At 37.5% G+C, this 21,361-nt stretch overlaps 1 protein-coding gene across 1 annotated transcript in view; it reads right to left on the bottom strand.

Moving 5' to 3' along the window:
- Positions 1-4,232: 4,232 nt before the first annotated feature.
- The window catches only part of SESN3 (sestrin 3), a 72,606-nt gene continuing 55,477 nt past the window's right edge, over positions 4,233-21,361 (bottom strand). The window contains exon 10 of the mRNA XM_081279317.1: positions 4,233-12,260. Coding sequence (XP_081135443.1) covers positions 12,174-12,260 — 87 coding nt within the window. The 3' untranslated portion in view covers positions 4,233-12,173. The remainder of the gene's footprint in view (positions 12,261-21,361) is intronic.

Below are 21,361 nucleotides of genomic sequence, written 5' to 3'. Positions count from 1 at the left end.
AAAAATTTCGTTGAGACATTTTGTGGCCTAATAAATGATCTACAATAGAGAAAGTTCCATGCACTATTTATGTGTATTCTGTAGTTGATGGGTGGAATGTTCTGTAAATGTTAAGTCCATTTGATCTATTGTGTAGTTTAACTGTGAGTTTCTTTGTTGATTTTTGTCTGGATGATCTACCCATTGGTGGGAGTGGAATACCAAAATCTCCCTCTATTATTGTGTTGAAACTTATCTTTCCTTTTAGGTCTAGGAGTGCTTGTTTTATAAAACTGGATGCTCTGACATTAGGTAAATACAAATTTATAATTATTGGAGCTTCTTGATAGGTTGATCCCCTGATTATTATATAGTGACCTTCTTTTCTGTTCTGTTTTTGTCTTAAAGTCTATTTTGTCAGATATAACTATAGCCATATCTTCTTGTTTTCAGATTCCATTCTCTTGGAATATCATTTTCCATCCTTTCCCTGTCAGCCTATATATGTCCTTACTGTTTATGTGAATTTCTTGTAGGCAGGATATTTTTTAATAAATCCATTCAGCTGGCTTATGCCTTTAAATTTTATCATTAATGAAAAGTATGAAAATGCCTATTATGCTGATTATCTTCTAATTGTTTTGAATATTTTTTATTCCTCTTTTATTCATTTTTTGTGGTTTGATGATTTATGGCATTGATAATATTTATTTTCTATTTGTCATTTGTGTATCTATTCTTTTAGGGTGATATATACTTTTATATGCTAGCATGATGATAGCTATCTTTCCTCAAATTCTGGATGCATAAGTCCCTTAAGTATCTTTTGTGACACTGGCCAGGTGGTTATGAATACACGTAGTTTTTGCTTATCTTTGAAGGTGTTTATTTCTTCTTCAATTCTGAATAGCTTTGTTGGATATAATAAGAAGAATGTTGGTTGATAGTATTTTCTTTTAGGACTTGATCTACATCATTCCATGCCCTCACAGTATATAGGATTTCTTCTGAGAAATCTTCTATTAGTGCAATGGAATTGCCCTTAGTGAGTAGGCAATTTTGCAGATTTTAAAATTCTTTGTCCTGTACTTTGGAAAGTTTGACTATAATATATCATGAGGAGGATCTTTTCTGAACATGTCTATTTGGGGTTCTATAAGCCTTGTGTACTTGAATGTTCATGTCTTTCCCAAGATTAGAGAAGTTTTCTGTTATTTCATTGAATATATTTTCTATACCCTCAATCTTTATTTCCTCTCCTTCAGGTATGCCAATGATGCAGACATTTGATCTTTTAATGGTGTCCCAAAGAGCTTATATTTTCTCTATTTTTATATTCTATCTGAATGTGATATTTTGAAAGACCTTGAGTTCCATTCTTTCTTCTGTGTCATCTATTATGTTCTTGAGGCTTTTAATTGAATTTTTATCTGACTTAAGTTTTCCATTATTAAGATTTCTGAAAAAAATTTAATAAGATCTCTATTCTCTTTGATGAATTTCTCATCTATGTGCTGCATTGTCTTCCTAATTTCATTTAAGTGATCTGTATTAACTTGGATGTCATTGAGCTTTTTAAAAATCATTCTTTTGATTTCATTTTTTATACATTTTGATATCTTTGGAATATGTTACTACAGAGTTATAATCTTTAAAAGGTGTTATATTGTCATATTTTTTCATATTTCTGTGTTTCTATGTTGAGATTTGTGCATCTAATGGAATAAATGGTTCTATCACTTATGAAATATACTTCCTAATGACTTTCTCCTAAAGATGTGTCTTGGGTATCAGTTTGTTGTGTAATGTTGAGTTTATTTACAGCTGTATTCCGTAGTGTATTCTCCCAGTACCTTCTTTGGCTGTGATTAGTGAGTTTGACACAGTGTACACCATATTGGAGTCAGAGAGATCCACTATCTCTATGGGTCAGCCAGTTGTTTGGACACTGTAGCTGTGAAGGCAGAGAGGCTGTAGACAACAGTGTGTGGAATGCACAATGGGAGTTGTCAATAGACAATTGAGTGACGAGAGTTTCCTCAGGCACTGTTGATGTTGGCTCTCTTGCTTGGGAAGGTCTCTGGTACTGGGTGAAGCACTTATCCTGATTTGACACTAGTGTAGATCCAGGTGTTTCCTGGGAAGAGGTGGCTGATGGTATCACAATGTTCCCTCTGTGGCATTTACACTCATTCTTCTCTATAGTGCATGATCAGACAAGGGGTGAATTATGCAGGGGATCCATCATACAACAGCAAAATTGTATTATTATTTTCTGTTGCTACTGTGAACTTGCTTCCCCAGGATCAGGACTTCAGGACTCCTCCTTCCATTATGTGCATACTTGGGGATGGGGCTTTTCTTTCCCATATTATCCAAACCATAGTGTCCACCAAGGATCAAGTAGTTCTATCACTTATGATAGTGTGGGTCAGGGAAAATAGAACCCAGTGATATTCCTCTCAGCTGAGGCACTTACAGGAGTGGACAGGAGCAGAACACAGCTGGTGCCCATCAAATTTTCTTTCTGGACCTTCTTAGGCTGCATGCCAAGGTACAGATTGATGGCCTGTGGCTTTTCTCCCCATGATTTTTTTCAGTTGTAGTACCCATTAGGGTTGGTGCAAGAATGGATCACATCTAAAACTGAGCAAAATTCCCCTTGGCAGAGGTACTAGGGGAGTGAGTGGGAAAAGAACATGGCCAGCACCAGGCAAATTATCTCTAGACACTCTCAGGCTTTGTGCCCTGGGGGTGGGGCAATGGTTGCCACCTCCCACCCCTTTTGATTTTCTTAGTAGTAGTACCTGGCACGGATCAAGTGGGAGTGGGTCATGTCTGGAGCCAGGCAAAATTCCTCTCAGTTGAGTGAGAGTGGAATGTGGCCAAACAGGGCAAGGTATCTCTCCAGTCTTCCTAGACTGTTCCCTGGGGCAGGCTATAGCTGGAGCTGCAGTGGTATTGCTCCATCACAGCTCTCTGTATGGGCAGAACAAACAGTAGAACCTTAGTTCTTTCTCTGCCTTTTTAGTGACAGGCACCCATGCATAACTCTGGGAGAGAAGTGGCAGGAACCGTGGGGCAACTGCCCACTGTCCTGGCACTGTATGAAACCACAGGCAACTGGTCATACCCCTGGTCTTAGAGGCAGGTTTCTGATCCCCCAGTTCTTGAGGGTAGCACCTACTACTCCCATGTGTCACACCTCCCGAGTAGCACTCCACTGAGCCAGCTATCAGTTGATTCACTGCTGTAGAAGGTCTGAGGGATCCCAGAGGTGGGAATATGAAGTAGCTGATGCCTGGAGCAGTCCAAATTCAGACAATAGGTTCTTTCTTAAGATGCCTCCTGGTTCCAGCCCTCTGGAAGTTCTATGGGAGTTGAAAGTGAATTCCTATTTTAGTCAGATGACTGTGAAGATTTCAGGCATTCTGTGTATTTAGGCTGTAGGTCTGTAAAGACCATGAAACTTCCTAATAGCTAAGATTGCCACTATCTCTGATGTTAGAGGTTGCTAGGACTCTTTTTATCTTTGCCCCTCCTGAGGGGAGACTTCCCTTCCCTTCTGCTGTAGAAATAGGTAGTAGGTGATGGAATATTTTGTTTTTCTAGGCTCCTGTCCCAGGTTTCTGGATTTTACAAGATTTCCATTCTTCTACTGTTGAATTCCAGTGTTCTTTCAAGGTCATTGACCTCCCAAGGTCATCCACCTGTTTGGTTTTTCTTTGTTAAGAAGCAGGGGTGCTGGGTGCATCTATTCAAACCACCTTCTGACTCTACATAATTAATATATAAAGGAAACAATAATTAGTTTTTGAACTATAATAGTTCACTAATGCAATATCTAGTGATTTTTAAAAATGTCAGAAGAAACCGGGCGTAGTGGTGCACACCTATAATTCCAGCCACTGGGGAGGCTGAAACAGGAGAATATTGAGTTCAAAGCCAGACTCAGCAACTGCAAGGTGCTAAGCAACTCAGTGAGACTCTATCTCTGAGTAAAACACAAAATAGGGCTGAGATGTGGCTCAGTGGTTGAGTGCCCCAGAATTCAATCCCTTGTACCAAAAAAAAAAAAAAAAAGAAAGAAAGAAAAAAAGAAAGAAATGTCATAAGAAAAGTGTGGGTCAGGGAAAATAATGAGTCCTACAATTCTGATGTCTTTCAGAAGGCATGTTTCAATGATCAAGGAGAAACAAACCTAGGTGAAAATGCTACTTTAATAATATAAATAAAGAAAGAAAATAATTGGGTTCAGTTTTGCCAATTTTATTGAACCAATAAAATTCCTACTAATAACAATGAAATAAATTTCTGCAAGTATAAATGTGATACAGTTTAACAAAACCCATTGTTCTGTACCTATAAATAGATTTTCAAAATGTCATAAAAAGTGCAGTTATGAATTGTTAACATGTTAATACACAATTCCTTTATTTCAAATGTGTTTGTCTTGACTCACTAACAGTTCCTTCCACATCTGTTCAAATAATATTACCCATCCCTCCAAAAACACAAAATAAAAAAACAAAAAGAGTCATTAAAGCACTAGAATATTATAAACTGACCCATTCAGGTCAGCTTTAGTCAGAATTGTAAAATCAGCAACATAAAAAAAATAAAACCTAGTTATACATACAAAAAGCTTTCATGGGTTCTAAAATCTCCTTAACTGCTGACTCATGTGGCATTTAAGAGTTGAAAAGGCTTATACGGTTAACTACCTTAGACTATATCTACAGCAGGGTCTGGTTTGCCAGAACAAGTTTAAAGTGGCTGTTTTATTAAATTTTCTATTTTCAGAATTGAAACTATAAATATAAGACTGCCATTTGACACTGAAACTTGCGTGAATCCTAAACTGCATCAATGATCTATTTGATAAAAGCTTATTCTAATTTAAATCCTTATAGAGTAAGAGACTGATATATATATGTGTATATATATATATATTAGCAGTCTTAAAGATCATATCATCCGCCTTAACATTAGTCCAAAGTCACGTGCTTCGTAGAAAAAAAAAATTACAGTAACAAAGCACAGGACTACAAAGGCAAAACATCACAGCTTTTGATTACACTGAATAAAAAGTACCAAGGAACGCAAAGGATAATTCTGTATTAATACTGATGAATTAAAGAACTATAACAGACGTTTCACAGCATGCTACATATATTGCTCACAACTTAAGGATAAAATGATGCCTATAATTGAAAAGTCAAGAAGTTGGCAATCTGATTTCATGTGCAATTCAGCTACAAATTCTTAATATATACATTCATTATGTAGCTGCCTTGCAAAATCAGGATTAATAAAAAGAGTTTTCAAGTTCAAATTCTATTTCATAAGTTAAAGGATACATCCAGTTCTTCCATGACCAGGAAAGTTGTTTTCAGGTTTGAAGGAACTAATTCAAGTGGCAAGGCCACGTTCCAAGGTGACCTGACAGAGTTCTTGTTTACCTTGCTCAGACTGTGTGTGGATGTGTATATTCTATAAGCACTGCGAAGATGCCAAACTGGCTTATGATTTGCTTTCACTGTCTATCTTATTTTGGGTTAAAAGAGTTAATGTGAAGAGAAAGAGGGAGGGAAAAATTGTACTTTCTTTCTCTCCAGAGAAGACATATGAATGCAAAGGAAATATTTGCACTAGAAATAGAGTTTGGATCACTTTCCTTGGCGAACAAGGGTACCGTTTAACTCGGTTTTTATTTTAGAGAACCAGTAAAATTCATAAAGGAGAAAATAGTTTCTCAACTTTACAAAGGAAAATCCTTGGCCACCTAACTGATATATTTCCTTTATCCTATCTTTTGATTCTTATCAGAGTTGGGAGATCCAGTTGAAAATGGTGAAGACTGATTAAGAAAGAAATGTGTAATTAGTTTTATTATATATCATAATGTATGCACTTAATGATTTGGGATCCATGAAGAATATTTGAACATTAAAGACTGGAGATCCTCTCTCCTTCTTTAATAGTCTTTCTGTAGAAATTATACATTCATTTTTTTAAGAGGCTAACTTGAGGGGTGCAAGAAAATAGACTGTTTTTAGCAAAATTTTACATACCAAAATTATATTTTATTATATTTAAGACTTACTAATGCTTGATGATGTCCCATGACTATAACATGGAGTCTTTGTTCTAAAGGCTATTTTATGTTATGCACTGCATTATTTCAGAGTATTCCACAAGCACTCAAAAGAACTAGGTACTCTATTTTTCCCCCTATATATTTTTTTCTATTTCAGTTCTGTACTTCATGGTGGTACAGTCATAGTTAGGTTAAAGCTAGAATGAACATTTTATGACACATGATTTAACAACTCTATCAGTCTCCAAGTTGTACTAGGTCACCAGTTCATTCCTGGGTCCTTAGGGCATTTATTGAACACTGCTTCCAGGTTGGGCTATTTATGATTGAGATGGAAAACATCAAATACCACAAGAGAACATAATAATCTACACTTTCAAATAGGGTTCATCTTCAGATGAGATAAGCATCTGTAGAAACACATTCTCCATGTTAGAAACTTGTTTCCTATATGTTAGAAACACACATTTTATAGTGTGAGCCATACTGAATGTACATCAACTAGAGGAGAATTTTCAGTTTCCTCCTCTCTGCATTTCCTCTTTTTAAAATTATATTATGAGAATTTATATTTTCCCTCTCTCTGCATTTCCTCTTTTTTAAATGACAGGAATGGGGGACAGGATTAACATAACCCAGCAAGTCCTGGTCAAACCCTCATGTGTCCAGTCTTGTGGGATTTTATCTCCATTAAATCAAATGGTCTTCTGTGTTCCACTCAGACTGTATAAATACCTCTTTTCATATGTCCTTTTATGGCAAATGTGTCAAGGCCCAAACACCACCAATAAAACAAATGTCTGAAAAACCACCCTATTTGTATGCCAGAAATTTCCTGTTCCACTAAAGGGTTACAGGTCAGTCTGGATTGCTAGATAATTTTAACTTTACATTCAAATAACTTGGTCTAACATCCGTATTCATTATCTAATATAGATCCAAGTTTAGGATGGCAATTCAATCACTTTAAAATCCTGCTAAATGCTAAATTCTGCATGGTAGAAATAGTTCAATTTCTGTATCATGTATAAATATAAAGATTCCTATTCTGATAGAAGGCAAAAATCTTTTACGATTTATTTAAAATATGGAAGTAGTATTACTGAACAACAGAGAGTGAACCCATGAAAAGGTTGGATACTCTAAATTTATAGGCTCTTTGGGGATGAGGTAGAGGAGAGCAAGATATTTTGGCAGCTGGGAAAAGGGTAGAAACAGTATGGGGTGGACAAGATTACACTTGATGCTGCATAACATCTGGTAGGGCATCTAGGGCAAAAGTTGGCCCAAGTATATATAGATGGATGGATGAGGGATTTAGAGGGAACTGAGACACAGCCATTTTCTTAATGAATGAGGAAAAGTAACTCAGAAAAGTAAATGCTGGTGACTATCAGCAGGTGGCTGGTGATGTTTGGTTTGGATTGTGAAAGGCATTCAGACCAAGAAAGGCTGAGGAAAGGGGAGCAGAGTGCATGTACAGAGGTTGAGGCACTTGGAGGATGAGAAAGCAGGCAGGAAAGGGTGGGCTTAGCAGGTAGGAGCTCCATGTGGGAAATGTTTCCTTTGTATTAGGTACACAACACTGAGGACAGCCACAGTGTCAGCTTTATGTTCCATGTGATCTTTGAAAGCGATTCATTCCTCACAGGGTTCTGCCTCGACATATACCTCTACCTCATAATCTACTTTGCCCCGGCTATTTTTGTTCTAGGTATCCCCTGAGCAGATACTGCTGACTATGCCAAATTAGCACTGAAGTAAGCTCCACATACAGTGGGCATTTAAATTCTGTTGACTGAGATAAATACATTCAGGTTACAGTACTGCTTTGAGGAAAGACTACTTAATTTGATTCTCAGTCTCCACACAGGTACATTAGGGAAACACAGTTTAGGATGATGGCCACCTAGAATGGGTTCTGATTATACAAATTACATAATTTCAAACTCAATCTGGGGTGTGTGGCTCAGCAACAGAGTGCTTGCCTAGCCATATATGAGGTCCTGGGTTCAATCCCCAGCATCACAAAAACAAAAAAACAAAAATCCAAGATCAAACCCTTTAATCTAGGGCTAGGGATGTAGCTTCATGATAGGATACTTGTCTAGCATGTGCAAGTCAATGGTTCAATCCCCAGTAATAAAAAAAAATTTTAAAAAAGCAGAAAACTTGATTTGAACAGGGAGCAGAGTAATCACATGTCTTTCAGTTTGGTGTTGAACTATGCTATTTGTACAGCATTACTATTGTGTGCTTTTTACTCCATGTAAGACCATTTCTTTGCATTTAAGATGAACAAGACCTATGAGATAAAAAGAATAATTTAAACTCTTGCTTTTTAGAAAAATTATATAGAATTCTTTTTAAAGCAATATAACACAAAACAAAAAGCCTCATATGCACTGAATTTTGTGATTTTCCCTGATGAATTGTCTTTAGTGTTTAAAAAGAATCTCACCATATTTGCATGCACTCTCCACTAAAAATGGTGAACTATTTTAAGTTCAGATCTTTGTTTGCTGATAAATTTATTTTGCTGCGGCACAGAAATCTAAGTTTTTCATTAAAAAAACTTCATAATGTGGGAAAGGAAAAAGTTGCCCTACTAATATTAATTAGATTTTAGATGTATTTAAAGTCTTTAGGAGACATTAAAGCACAAATAAAATAGGGGCTCTGGTTCAAATTTTACATGATATTTTAAATAAACTTTACATTTGAGTTTTCTGTTCTAAAAACAGCCCTGTGTTGCTCTGCCATTATTTGGGTTTAAAACCATAATTAAAAGCCAAGGAATTGTCCCAGATTCCATGTTTGCCAACTTTGATTTAAAGAGTAGCCCATGTGGGACAAATTCTTCCTGAGATTGAGACAATATACTTAGTTCATAAAGGTGAAGCAGTCCCATCTCTAAAACCCATTTCCCTTTTATTGTCACAAGCCCACCTGAGGAAACCTAACCTGAAGGTTCTGAGGCACATGCCTGGACCTTTCCATAGTCAAGGGGTTAAAGAACAGGTTTAATTTCACATGGGTGGAGGAGGGGGGCATTTTAATATTTCCTAAGGTGATCTGAAAAATTAAGAGTTACCATCAAAGCTGGAAAACTTGGAATTCCAAAGTAGATATTACTCAAGCACACATGAGTGGATTATTAGACTGATTTTAACATAATAAGCATGTAATTAAAGAATTCACATTCATATGTGCTTTTTTTCACATATATTTGCACATTTAAGTTTGGCACAATGTGAGCCCAAGGTGTAGATTAGCATATCAGATAATCACTTCGTTATACCAATTGAACCAGATATCTCTTTTTAAAAATATCACATTTTTAATATAAAAACTACACTATAAATTACTACATAGTAAATTCAATACTTTGAAAAAATACCACCCTGCAAAACCGCATCAGAATTTCAAGTTTGCACTGGATAAAGAGAGTGGACAGCAAACTCCTGGTCAGATGGGAGCCAAGCCTGGAATGCTGTGCATGCTGCATCCTAACAGGTGCTTTGGCACCTTCACTAGTCAGTTCCTCTAGGCTGGTTCATTGAGGTTTATTAATATATTATCTTATTTCTGTTTATAGTTCCAAGTCAACTTATTTTCCTGATTATTAATAAGACAGATCAATGTTGAGCTAAAAAGAAACTTTGCTAGGAAAAAGATCTATTAAAGGCACTAATATTTCTATAACCCAACCTCTAACTACTTATATTTCTGGGGAAAAAGTAAAAAGGAAAAATTAAGTGGCCATTTTAGTTATTTAAACTTTGTTTCCTCTTTTGGTCTAAAGCTCATCTGGTGTCCTGTGAGAATTTCTCTTTCTATTCAATACATAAAAATCATTTTTCTTCCTGTAATACAATTCACCTGCACAAAAATATAGGGCTATTATTTGAAAAGATTCTAAAAAGAAAACAAACACAAGAATAAAAGATATCCTCAACTTGAAAATCCTAAGGTAAGGGAAATCTAATGAACATTTATGCTGCCATCTGTGTTTTGCCATTCTCCTAAATACTTTCCTTGCAGCTAATATGTATCTATATAATTTGATATTGAAGAAAATCAACATATGGTATATGCAATAAACAAAACACAAAGAGATCTGGTGTGAGTTCTTTGAATAGTCTCTTTAAATAAACCACCCTGTCTTCAAAAATATTAGTAACTTTTTTCCTCACATGGAAGATTTCAAATAAGATCCTGGAATCCAAAAATGCAAACTATCTTATATGTTAACAGGTGTATAGTCATCTTTGTTTTCTTATCTGGAACAAAGCTAAAGCAAAGCAACTTAATGTACTGTACCAGAGAAGGATGGCAAATGGAATGGGAAAGTGATTTAACAAAACACTACCCCATGATCCTTTCGTGAGAGAAAAAAAGTAGGTCCTATATAATAAGTAAGTATATATAAACTGAAATCTTTGTGGGAAATATAACGGAAAATTTTAGCTATATTATTTACTATTAAAAATGAATATGTTTTTTAAAAACTAATATGTATGTGTAAAATTCAAGTCACCCTTAATTAACCAAAAAGTGTTTAAGCAGTGCAGTTGTGTCCTACTGGATAGTTGTAAGCATCTCTTTAGGCACTTCACTGGTTCATTAACATAATACAAATTAAAGCTATAAACACATAATGTTGTGCTCTCTGAAGATAGTCTAATAAGCAACATAAACCAATGCAAAAATGTGACTTTTTGGCTGCTTATTCCTCCCCTATGACTTGACATCTTTTTTTAACCAGTTGTCCAAAGAGATTTTTTCTGGGGAAGAGAAATGCTTTGGCATTATGAAAAGAACATTTTGAACCCCAGTAAGGTAAAATTGAAAAAAGCCTAGTTCAATAAAGAAATTTACACAAAATTTCTTTATGGCTCTGTTTAAAAGGACACTTCTGCAGTGACTTAATAGGGGGAAGTTGAGTATTTCTTAGAACATATTGCACTCATTTTTTGTTGTTGTTTAATCACATTAATGCATAGAAACACAATTTTTAACCTTTGAATAATAATATGTTTAATCTATTATAGGAAGAAAATCATGGAAACAATTTCTAAAAGCCTAATTGGAAAAATATAGGCATGTAACCTTCTTTTGCTTACCATAATATAGAAAAAACTATAAGAAAGGAAAATGTGCAAAGAAAATTTTTGGTCAGTCTTGTGTGGGTACAGGTTTATATGTGCCAACTGAAAGAACTGTGAGCAGCACTGTGACCACTGATTATTTAAGGTGACTGAGAAGTACTGTCAGTGATAGGAAGGATTGTGCATAATTCTGCTTTTCATATATACATCTGATATGGAAAACTGAAAATTCCGGTTTAGAAGAGAAAGAAAATTGCTAAATTTGGCATTTCAGTAGCATGCGATAGAATTCATCATGATTAACTTCACATTAAATTATGGACAATGGCTGTATCACATTTCACGTTATCGCTAATAGCAGGAAAAAAAAAAACCAAACCCCAAAACAAACAAACAAACAAACAAAAACACAGTGCCTGACAAATAATTTCCTGGGGACACAAATTTGTGTCCATTGAGCAGCTTGGTTCAACAGCGCATGCTTTTCCTCCACCAGACTTAGGACACAACATGAAAATTTTAGAATGGCCAGAGGAGGTCATTCTTTGCTGAATTCCAATATCTGAAAAAAATTAGCTTGACCAGATTGTAAGCGCTTTTCCTTATTTAAAAAAAATGAGGGGCAAAGAAAAAAGTATACATACACACAAACCCCTAAGCATTGAAGTTAAGCATTAACAAACCAGGTTCATGATTTATGATCAGTATCCAAAAATCCAATTATAAACAATGCAAAGTAGTGCTCCTCAGTATTATTTTTGCAATTGTTAGTAATGTTAAGCATCAAGAAAAATAAAACACATCATTGCACATTACAGCCGGAAAAAGAAAAACAACAACAACAACAACAAAAAAAAAAAACAACGACTAATCTTTGACACTAGAGAATTGGATAATTTTTGATGCTATATCACAAATAGTTTCTGATGTAAATCATATGTGAAAAGGTCTTTACACACATGCCATTCTCCCTGGTCAATGGTTCAGGTCAAATGCCGAGTTATAGCCCGAAGGGCATAAAGCAGTTCAGCTTGCATCCTTGCTTCCATTAAAAGTAGATTTACGTGAACCTGGAAAGGAAAATATTATCAGGTTAGTGAACATAATACCCAAAGGGAAAATCTTTAAGGTTTTTCCCACATATCACATTTACAAACATTCTTTATGTGTATAGAGATTATATACAAACATACATGCCTGGGTATATCTATGCATATACAAATGTAACATTCAAATGTGTATTTATAAAGATAGTTCTGCAAGTAGTAAAAACAACCCATAATATCTATAAAATTCTATAATCTTGTTAAGACTATACATTATGTAAAGCCAATTAACCTTTTCAATAACAAAACTAATTTTTATAAATTATAATTTTCCTACAAATTATACTTCCAAGTCATAAAATTTGACATGGCTAAAAATTAACCCTACATTTTTCACATCATATATCTCTCTATATATATGATGTGTATACATATTATATATGCATATATATATATATATATATATATATATATATATATATGTTTATACACACACACACACACACACACACCATGAAAAGCTCTTCAAAATTTTACTAGTATTTACTTTTAAAGTGAAACTCTGATGCTGGACACTTTTTCTATGTAGTGTCTGTTATTTATTAGCTATGCATAGTTTCCTTAGAGTCTTTCAGGTAAAATTGTGAAAAGCACTTCTTTTAGGAATACTTCTCAGCTGACAGTTAAAAGAATACATGCAAGTTTTCAAAATGTACTATAAGGAAATATAATGTTTTGATATCTTTCTACCAGTTGAATATATTGTTGGATATAGTTTCCTGATTAGTAAAGAAAATTTCTAGATAGAATCTAGAAAAGGAGAAAAAGCTATTGCAAACATATAAACAGGGCATAAAGATCCACCAAGAGATGCTGAAGATAAAATGGGAAATTACCTGAGTGTGACTGGCTTTAAGACTTCAAAAAAATCTGTCAGATACTGAGGTCATAACATTTCTATGCCAAGGTCATAACAGCTAATTAGTGTCTGTTGGAACCCTAGAAATATTTCTTATTCTCAAGTGTAGATATAAATGAGACTCTTGGATTTAAGGATTAAAAGGCCTAATACATAAAGCTAGCTTTTTATATTTTAATGTTGGTTAAAAATCCAAACATTTATTAGGTTTTAATTTAAATATGATTCCTATATATTTCCTGCAAAAAATATTCTTATATAATAATATATTTGTCTAAAAGGTCCTATATTATATTATCAAAATACCAGATTATATGGGCTGGAATGTAGCTCAGTGGTAGAGTGCTTGCCTAGCATGTGTGAGGCACTGGGTTTGATTCTCAGCACTGCATATAAATAAATAAAAAATAAATAAGGATCTATCTATAACTTAAATACCAGTTATTAAATTGAGATGATAAACTATTGTTCTAATAATTCTTGTGGCTAGCTAAAGAATCTTTAAATGGATATGCTTCTAAGTCAAGATACAATTATACCACTAAAACTTATTAGTAGGTTTTTTTTTTTTTAAAGAGAGAGTGAGAGAGGAGAGAGAGAGAGAGAGAGAGAGAGAATTTTTTTTAATATTTATTTTTTAGTTCTCGGCGGACACAACATCTTTGTTGGTATGTGGTGCTGAGGATCGAACCCAGGCCGCACGCATGCCAGGCGAGCGCGCTACCGCTTGAGCCACATCCCCAGCCCCGCAGTAGGTTTGGTTTTTATTGAAAGTTAGAATGGTAGATAGGTTCTCATATTTTTTTCTGTGCAAACATTTATTTTACTTTTTTTAAAATTGCTTTTATTTTTTAAATACACGACAGCAGAATGCATCACAATTCTTATTACACATATAGAACACAATTTTTCATATCTCTGTTTGTATATAAAATATGCTCACACCAATTCATGTCTTCATACATGTAAAGCTGTTTTTTCCTTTTTTTTTTTTTGATAGAATGCTAGGATTCAATCTATATTAAGAAAAATCTGGATTACAGAGGTAACTTTCATCCTCTTAAATCAATAACTTATCATTATTTTTTTTTTGGTCGTTCAAAACATTACATAGTTCTTGATATATCATATTTCACAGTTTGATTCAAGTGGGTTATGAACTCCCATTTTTACCCAGTATATAGATTGCTGAATCACATCAGTTACACTTCTATTGATCTACACATTGCCATTCTAGTGTCTGTTGTATTCTGCTGCCTTTCCTATCCTCTACTATCTCCCCTCCCCTCTCCCCCCCTCCCCTCTTCTCTCTCTACCCCCTCTACTGTAAATCATTTCTTCCACTTGTATTATTCTTCCCTTACCCCTCACTTCCTCTTGTATGTAATTTTGTATAACCCTGAGGATCACCTTCCATCTCCATACAATTTCCCTTCTCTCTCCCTTTCCCTCCCACCTCTCATCCCTGTTTAATGTTAATCTTCTTCCCATGCTCTTCGTCCCTACTCTGTCCTTAGTTACTCCCCTTATATCAAAGCAGACATTTGGCATTTGTTTTATAGGGATTGGCTAGCTTCACTTAGCATAATCTGCTCTAATGCCATCCATTTCCCTCCAAATTCTATGATTTTGTCATTTTTTAATGCAGAGTAATACTCCATTGTGTATAAATGCCACATTTTTTTTATCCATTCGTCTATTGAAGGGCATCTAGGTTGGTTCCACAATCTTGCTATCGTGAATTCTGCTGCTATGAACATCGATGTAGCAGTGTCCCTGTAGCATGCTCTTATTAGGTCTTTAGGGAATAGACCGAGAAGGGGAATAGCTGGGTCAAATGGTGGTTCCATTCCCAGCTTTCCAAGAAATCTCCATACTGCTTCCAAATTGGCTGCACCAATTTGCAGTCCCACCAACAATGAACAAGTGTACCCTTTTCCCCACATCCTCGCCAGCACTTGTTGTTTGACTTCATAATGGCTGCCAATCTTACTGGAGTGAGATGGTATCTTAGGGTGGTTTTCATTTGCATTTCTCTGACTGCTAGAGATGGTGAGCATTTTTTCATGTACTTGTTGATTGATAGTATGTCCTCCTCTGAGAAGTGTCTGTTCAGGTCCTTGGCCCATTTGTTGATTGGGTTATTTGTTATCTTATTGTCTAATTTTTTGAGTTCTTTGTATATTCTGGATATTAGGGCTCTATCTGAAGTGTGAGGAGTAAAGATTTGTTCCCAGGATGTAGGCTCCCTATTTACCTCTCTTATTGTTTCTTTTGCTGAGAAAAAACTTTTTAGTTTGAGTAAGTCCCATTTGTTGATTCTAGTTATTAACTCTTGCGCTATGGGTGTCCTATTGAGGAATTTGGAGCCTGACCCCACAATATGTAGATCATAGCCTACTTTTTCTTCTATCAGACGCCGTGTCTCTGATTTGATATCAAGCTCCTTGATCCATTTTGAGTTAACTTTTGTGCATGGGGAGAGAAAGGGATTCAGTTTCATTTTGATGCAAATGGATTTCCAGTTTTCCCAGCACCATTTGTTGAAGATGCTATCCTTCCTCCATTGCATGCTTTTAGCCCCTTTATCAAATATAAGATAGTTGTAGTTTTGTGGATTGGTTTCTGTGTCCTCTATTCTGTACCATTGGTCCACCCGCCTGTTTTGGTACCAGTACCATGCTGTTTTTGTTACTATTGCTCTGTAGTATAGTTTGAAGTCTGGTATCGCTATACCACCTGATTCACACTTCCTGCTTAGCATTGTTTTTGCTATTCTGGGTCTTTTATTTTTCCATATGAATTTCACGATTGCTTTATCTATTTCTACAAGAAATGCCGTTGGGATTTTGATTGGCATTGCATTGAACTTATAGAGAACTTTTGTTAATATCGCCATTTTGATGATGTTAGTTCTGCCTATCCATGAACAGGGTATATTTTTCCATCTTCTAAGATCTTCTTCTATATCTCTCTTTAGGGTTCTGTAGTTTTCATTGTATAAGTCTTTCACCTCTTTTGTTAGGTTGATTCCCAAGTATTTTATTTTATTTTTTTGAGGATATTGTGAATGGAGTAGTTGTCCTCATTTCTATTTCAGAGGATGTGTCGCTGATATACAGGAGTGCCTTTGATTTATGCATGTTGATTTTATATCCTGCCACTTTACTGAATTCATTTATTAGCTCTAATAGTTTCTTTGTAGACCCTTTTGGGTCTGTTAGGTATAGAATCATGTCATCTGCAAATAGTGATAATTTAAGTTCTTCTTTTCCTATTTTTATGCCTTTAATTTCTTTTGTCTGTCTAATTGCTCTGGCCAGTGTTTCGAGGACTATGTTGAAAAAAGTGGCGAGAGAGGGCATCCCTGTCTTGTTCCAGATTTTAGAGGGAATGCCTTCAATTTTTCTCCATTCAGAATGATGCTAGCCTGTGGCTTAGCATAGATTGCTTTTACTATGTTGAAGTATGATCCTGTTATCCCTAATTTTTTTAGAGTTTTGAACATAAAGGGATGCTGTACTTTGTCGAATGCTTTTTCTGCATCTATCGAGATGATCATATGGTTCTTATTTTTAAGTCTATTGATGTGGTGAATAACATTTATTGATTTCCATATATTGAACCAGCCTTGCATCCCAGGGATGAATCCTACTTGATCATGGTGTACAATTTTTTTGATATGTTTTTGAATCCAATTCGCCAGAATTTTATTGAGGATTTTTGCATCTAGGTTCATTAGAGATATTGGTCTGTAGTTTTCTTTCTTTGAAGTGTCTTTGTCTGGTTTAGGCATCAGGGTGATGTTGGCCTCATAGAATGAATTTGGAAGTTCTCCCTCTTTTTCTATTTCCTGAAATAGCTTGAAAAGTATTGGTATTAGTTCCTCTTTAAAGGTTTTGTAAAACTCTGCTTTATACCCATCTGGTCCTGGGCTTTTCTTAGTTGGTAGTCTATTGATGGTTTCTTCTAGTTCCTCAATTGTTATTGGTCTGTTTAGGTTGTCTATATCCTCCTGACTCAATCTGGGCAGATCATATGACTTAAGAAATTTATCGATGCCTTCACTATCCTCTATTTTATTGGAGTATAAGGATTCAAAATAATTTCTGATTATCTTCTGTATTTCTGAAGTGTCTGTTGTGATATTGCCTTTTTCATCCCATATGCTACTAATTTGAGTTCTCTCTCTTCTTCTCTTCGTTAGCATGGCTAAGGGTCGATTTTATTTATTTTTTCAAAGAACCAACTTTTAGTTTTATCAATTTTTTCAATTGTTTCTTTTGTTTCGATTTCATTAATTTCAGCTCTGATTTTAATTATTTCTTGCCTTCTACTTCTTTTGCTGTTGTTTTGCTCTTCTTTTTCTAGGATTTTGAGATGAAGTATGAGATCATTTATTTGTTGGTTTTTTCTTTTATTAAGGAATGAACTCCAAGCAATGAATTTTCCTCTTAGAACTGCTTTCAATGTGTCCCATAGTTTCCGATATGTTGTGTCTGAGTTTTCAATTAACTCTAAGAATTTTTTAATTTCCTCCTTGATGTCTTCTAAAACCCATTGATCATTCAGTAACCTATTGTTCATTCTCCAAGTGATGCATGGTTTTTTCCTTCCTTCTTTTATCGTTGATTTTCAGTTTCGTTCCATTATGGTCAGATAAGATGCATGGTATTATCTCTACTCCTTTATATTGTCTAAGAGTTGCCCTGCGACATAATATATGATCTCTTTTTGAGAAGGATCCATGTGCTGCTGAGAAAAAAGTGTAACTGTTTGATGTTGGGTGGTATATTCTATATATGTCAATTAAGTCTAGGTTGTTAATTGTATTATTGAGTTCTATAGTTTCCTTATTCAACTTTTGTTTGGAAGATCTGTCCAGTGGTGAGAGAGGTGTGTTGAAGTCTCCCATGATTATTGTATGGTGGTCTATTAGACTCTTGAAGTTGAGAAGAGTTTGCTTGATGAACATAGCTGCTCCATTGTTTGGGGCATATATATTTATGATTATTATGTCTTGTTGGTGTATGGTTCCCTTGAGCAGTATGTAGTGTCCCTCTTTATCCCTTTTTATCCCTTTGGCTTGAAATCTATTTTATTTGATATGAGTATGGACACTCCTGCTTGTTTCCGCAGTCCATATGAGTGATATGATTTTTCCCAACCTTTCACCTTCAGTCTATGTATGTCTTTTTCTATCAAATTTGTCTCCTGTAGGCAGCATTTTGTTGGGTCTTGTTTTGTGATCCATTCTACTAGCCTGTGTCTCTTAATTGGTGAGTTTAAGCCATTAACATTTAGGGTTATTATTGAAATATGGTTTGTTCTTCCAGCCATATTTGTTTATTAATGTTACTAAACCTGATTTGTTTTCTTCTTTGATTATTTCCCCCCTTTATTGTCCTACCTCCCACTGTTGGTTTTCATTGTTATTTTCCATTTCCTCTTCCTGTAATATTTTGCCAAGAATTTTTTGAAGAGATGGTTTTCTAGCTGCAAATTCTTTTTACTTTTGTTTATCGTGGAAGGTTTTAATTTCATCTTCTATCCTGAAGCTTAATTTCGCCGGCCGGATACACGATTCTTTGCTGGAACCCATTTTCTTTCAGTGTTTGAAATATGTTATTCCAGGATCTTCTAGCTTTCAGAGTCTGTGTTGAAAGATCAGCTGTTATCCTGATTGGTTTACCCCTAAATGTAATCTGCTTCCTTTCTCTTGTAGCTTTTAAAATTCTCTCCTTATTCTGTATGTTGGGCATCTTCATTATATTGTGTCTAGGTGTGGATCTCTTATGATTTTGCACATTCGGAGTCCTGTAGGCTTCTAGGATTTGGGATTCTGTCTCATTCTTCAAGTCTGGGAAGTTTTCTCATATTATTTCATTGAATAGATTGCTCATTCCTTTAGTTTGGACCTCCATGCCTTCCTGTATCCCAATGACTCTTAAGTTTGGTCTCTTTATGTTATCCCATATCTCTTGGATGTTCTGCTCATGGTTACTTAACTGTCTTGCTGAGCTGTCTATGTTCTTTTCAAGTTGAAATATTTTGTCTTCATTGTCTGATGTTCTATCTTCTAAGTGTTCTACTCTGCTGGTAGTATTCTCAATTGAGTTTTTAAGTTGGTTTATTGCTTCCTGCATTTCTAGGATTTCTATTTGTTTGTTTTTTATTACCTCTATCTCCCTGTATAATTGATCCTTTGATTCTTGGATTTTTTTATGTAATTCCTTATCAAAGTGATCTTTCATTGTCTGATTTTGCTGTCTCATGTCTTCCTTGAGACTCCAGATCATCTGAAGCATGTATATCCTGAACTCTTTATCTGACATTCCATCTGTTGCAGCCATTACCTCTTCTAAAGTTGAGTTGACCTGCATTGCTTGTGGTCCTTTCTTGCCTTGTCTTTTCGTACTTCTTGCGTTTCTTTCTGCTTGGTAAAACTGTTGTTTTTTTGAAATTTTCCCCCTATTTATTATATTGGTCTTGTATAGTTGAAAAATATCCCTTGCAGAGCGGGTAGTGGCTGTGCTCCTCCTCCAATTGGGGTGATCTGTCTAGTATGCTGGCGGGCCGCTAGGCCTGCTCTGCCGGTCGTCGCAGGTCTGCCCACCCTGCGGGCGCAGGTGGCGGCTCTGCTCTGGCCCCACACCAATTGTGGTGACGTGACTACCAAGCCCACGGGTTGTTGTGTCTGATCCGGATGCGGGCGGCGGCTCTGCTCGGCCCCTACTCCAATTGGTGTGACGTGTCTACCATGCTGGCAGTCCTCTGGGCCTGTTTCGCTGGTGGGTCGCAGGTCTGCCTATCTTGCGGGCTCGGGCGGCAGTTTTGCTCGGCCCCCACTCCAAATGGTGCTACCTAACTGCCACTCCCGCGGGTCGCTGGGCCTTTTCCGGACACGGGCGGCGGCTCTGCTCCGCCTCCACTCCGACCAGTGTGACGTGTCTGTCTCGCCGGCCGGCCGCTGGGCCCGTTCCGCCTGTGGGCTGCCGGTCTGCCTACCTTGCAAGCTTGGGCGGCGGCTCTGCTCGGCCCCCACTCCAAATGGGGTGACTTGACTGCCATGCCGGTGGGTTGCTGGGCCTTTTCCGGGCACAGGCAGTGGCCCCGCTCAGCCCCCACTCCAATCTGTGTGACGTGTCCACCCCGCTGGCAGGCCACCGGGCCTGTCCTGCCAGTGGGTCGCAGGTCTGCCTACCTTGCAGGCTCGGGCGGCGGCTCTGCTCGGCCTCTACTCCAAATGGGGTGACTTGACTACCATGCCATCGGGTCACTGGACCTGATCCAGGCGTGGGCGGCTGCTCTCTTCAGCCCCAGCTGCAGTTGGGGTGACATGATACCACGCCGGCGGGTCGCTTGGCCTGTTCTGGGCACAGGCGGCAGTTCCACTCTGCCCCTCTGGCCCCCACAGCACCCAGCAGGACCCGGACCGAGAAGCAGTTTCCGCGGGATCCCCAGCCCAGTGCCAAAGCAGCTCCAGGAGCCAGAACCTGGCCGTCCCAAGCTTGGTGCACGCTCTGCTGGGAGCAGGCTCCAAGAAGCAGACTCCGCGGGTTCCCCCAGCCCTGGGCCAAAACAGTTCCGGGAGCCAGAACCCGGCTGCTCAGAGCTCGGTGCACGGTCTGCTAGGAGCAGGCTCCAAAAAGCAGTCCCTGTGGGTTCCCCAGCCCTGGACCAAAGCAGCTCCAGGAACCAGAACCCGGCTGCTCAGAGCTTGGAGCACACTCTTCTAGGGGCGAGCTCCAAGAAGCCGTCTCTGCGGGTTCTCTAGCCCTGAGCCTGAGCTATCTGTCTGTGAGACGCAGGCAAATAACAGCCTGAAATCACCTGTTCCGTAGCTGAATGAGCTGAGATCAGTAGAAAACAGGGATGATTACGTCAGCTCTCCAAGATGGCAGCCGCTGGCTTCCTCCGTGGACTGACCGGTGTGGAGAACCGAACTGGACTGCTTCCCTCCTCCGTCTCAAACCCAGAACTAAGCACTGAGCGCAGCCATTCCACCGTTGGCAGAAGCCCACAGAATCCGCAGCGCTGCACCTCCTCGCCGCCACCTCTCTGCTTCCCAGCGCGCGCCGCTGACTCCGGCTGCGGGGCAATCTGCCGAACAAGCCGTGCGACCCTCCGTGTGGAGAAATCGCCCGCGACCGAGCCCCCGCCGCCGATCCTCACGCGATGAAAATCCCTCCACTAGATTCTGGAG

This window comes from Spermophilus citellus, assembly GCF_964194105.1.
Source record: "Spermophilus citellus genome assembly, chromosome: 2".
Lineage (NCBI taxonomy): Eukaryota > Metazoa > Chordata > Mammalia > Rodentia > Sciuridae > Spermophilus > Spermophilus citellus.
The sequence above is the reverse complement of the archived record's forward strand: the minus strand, read 5'-3'. Positions and strand labels throughout refer to the sequence as shown.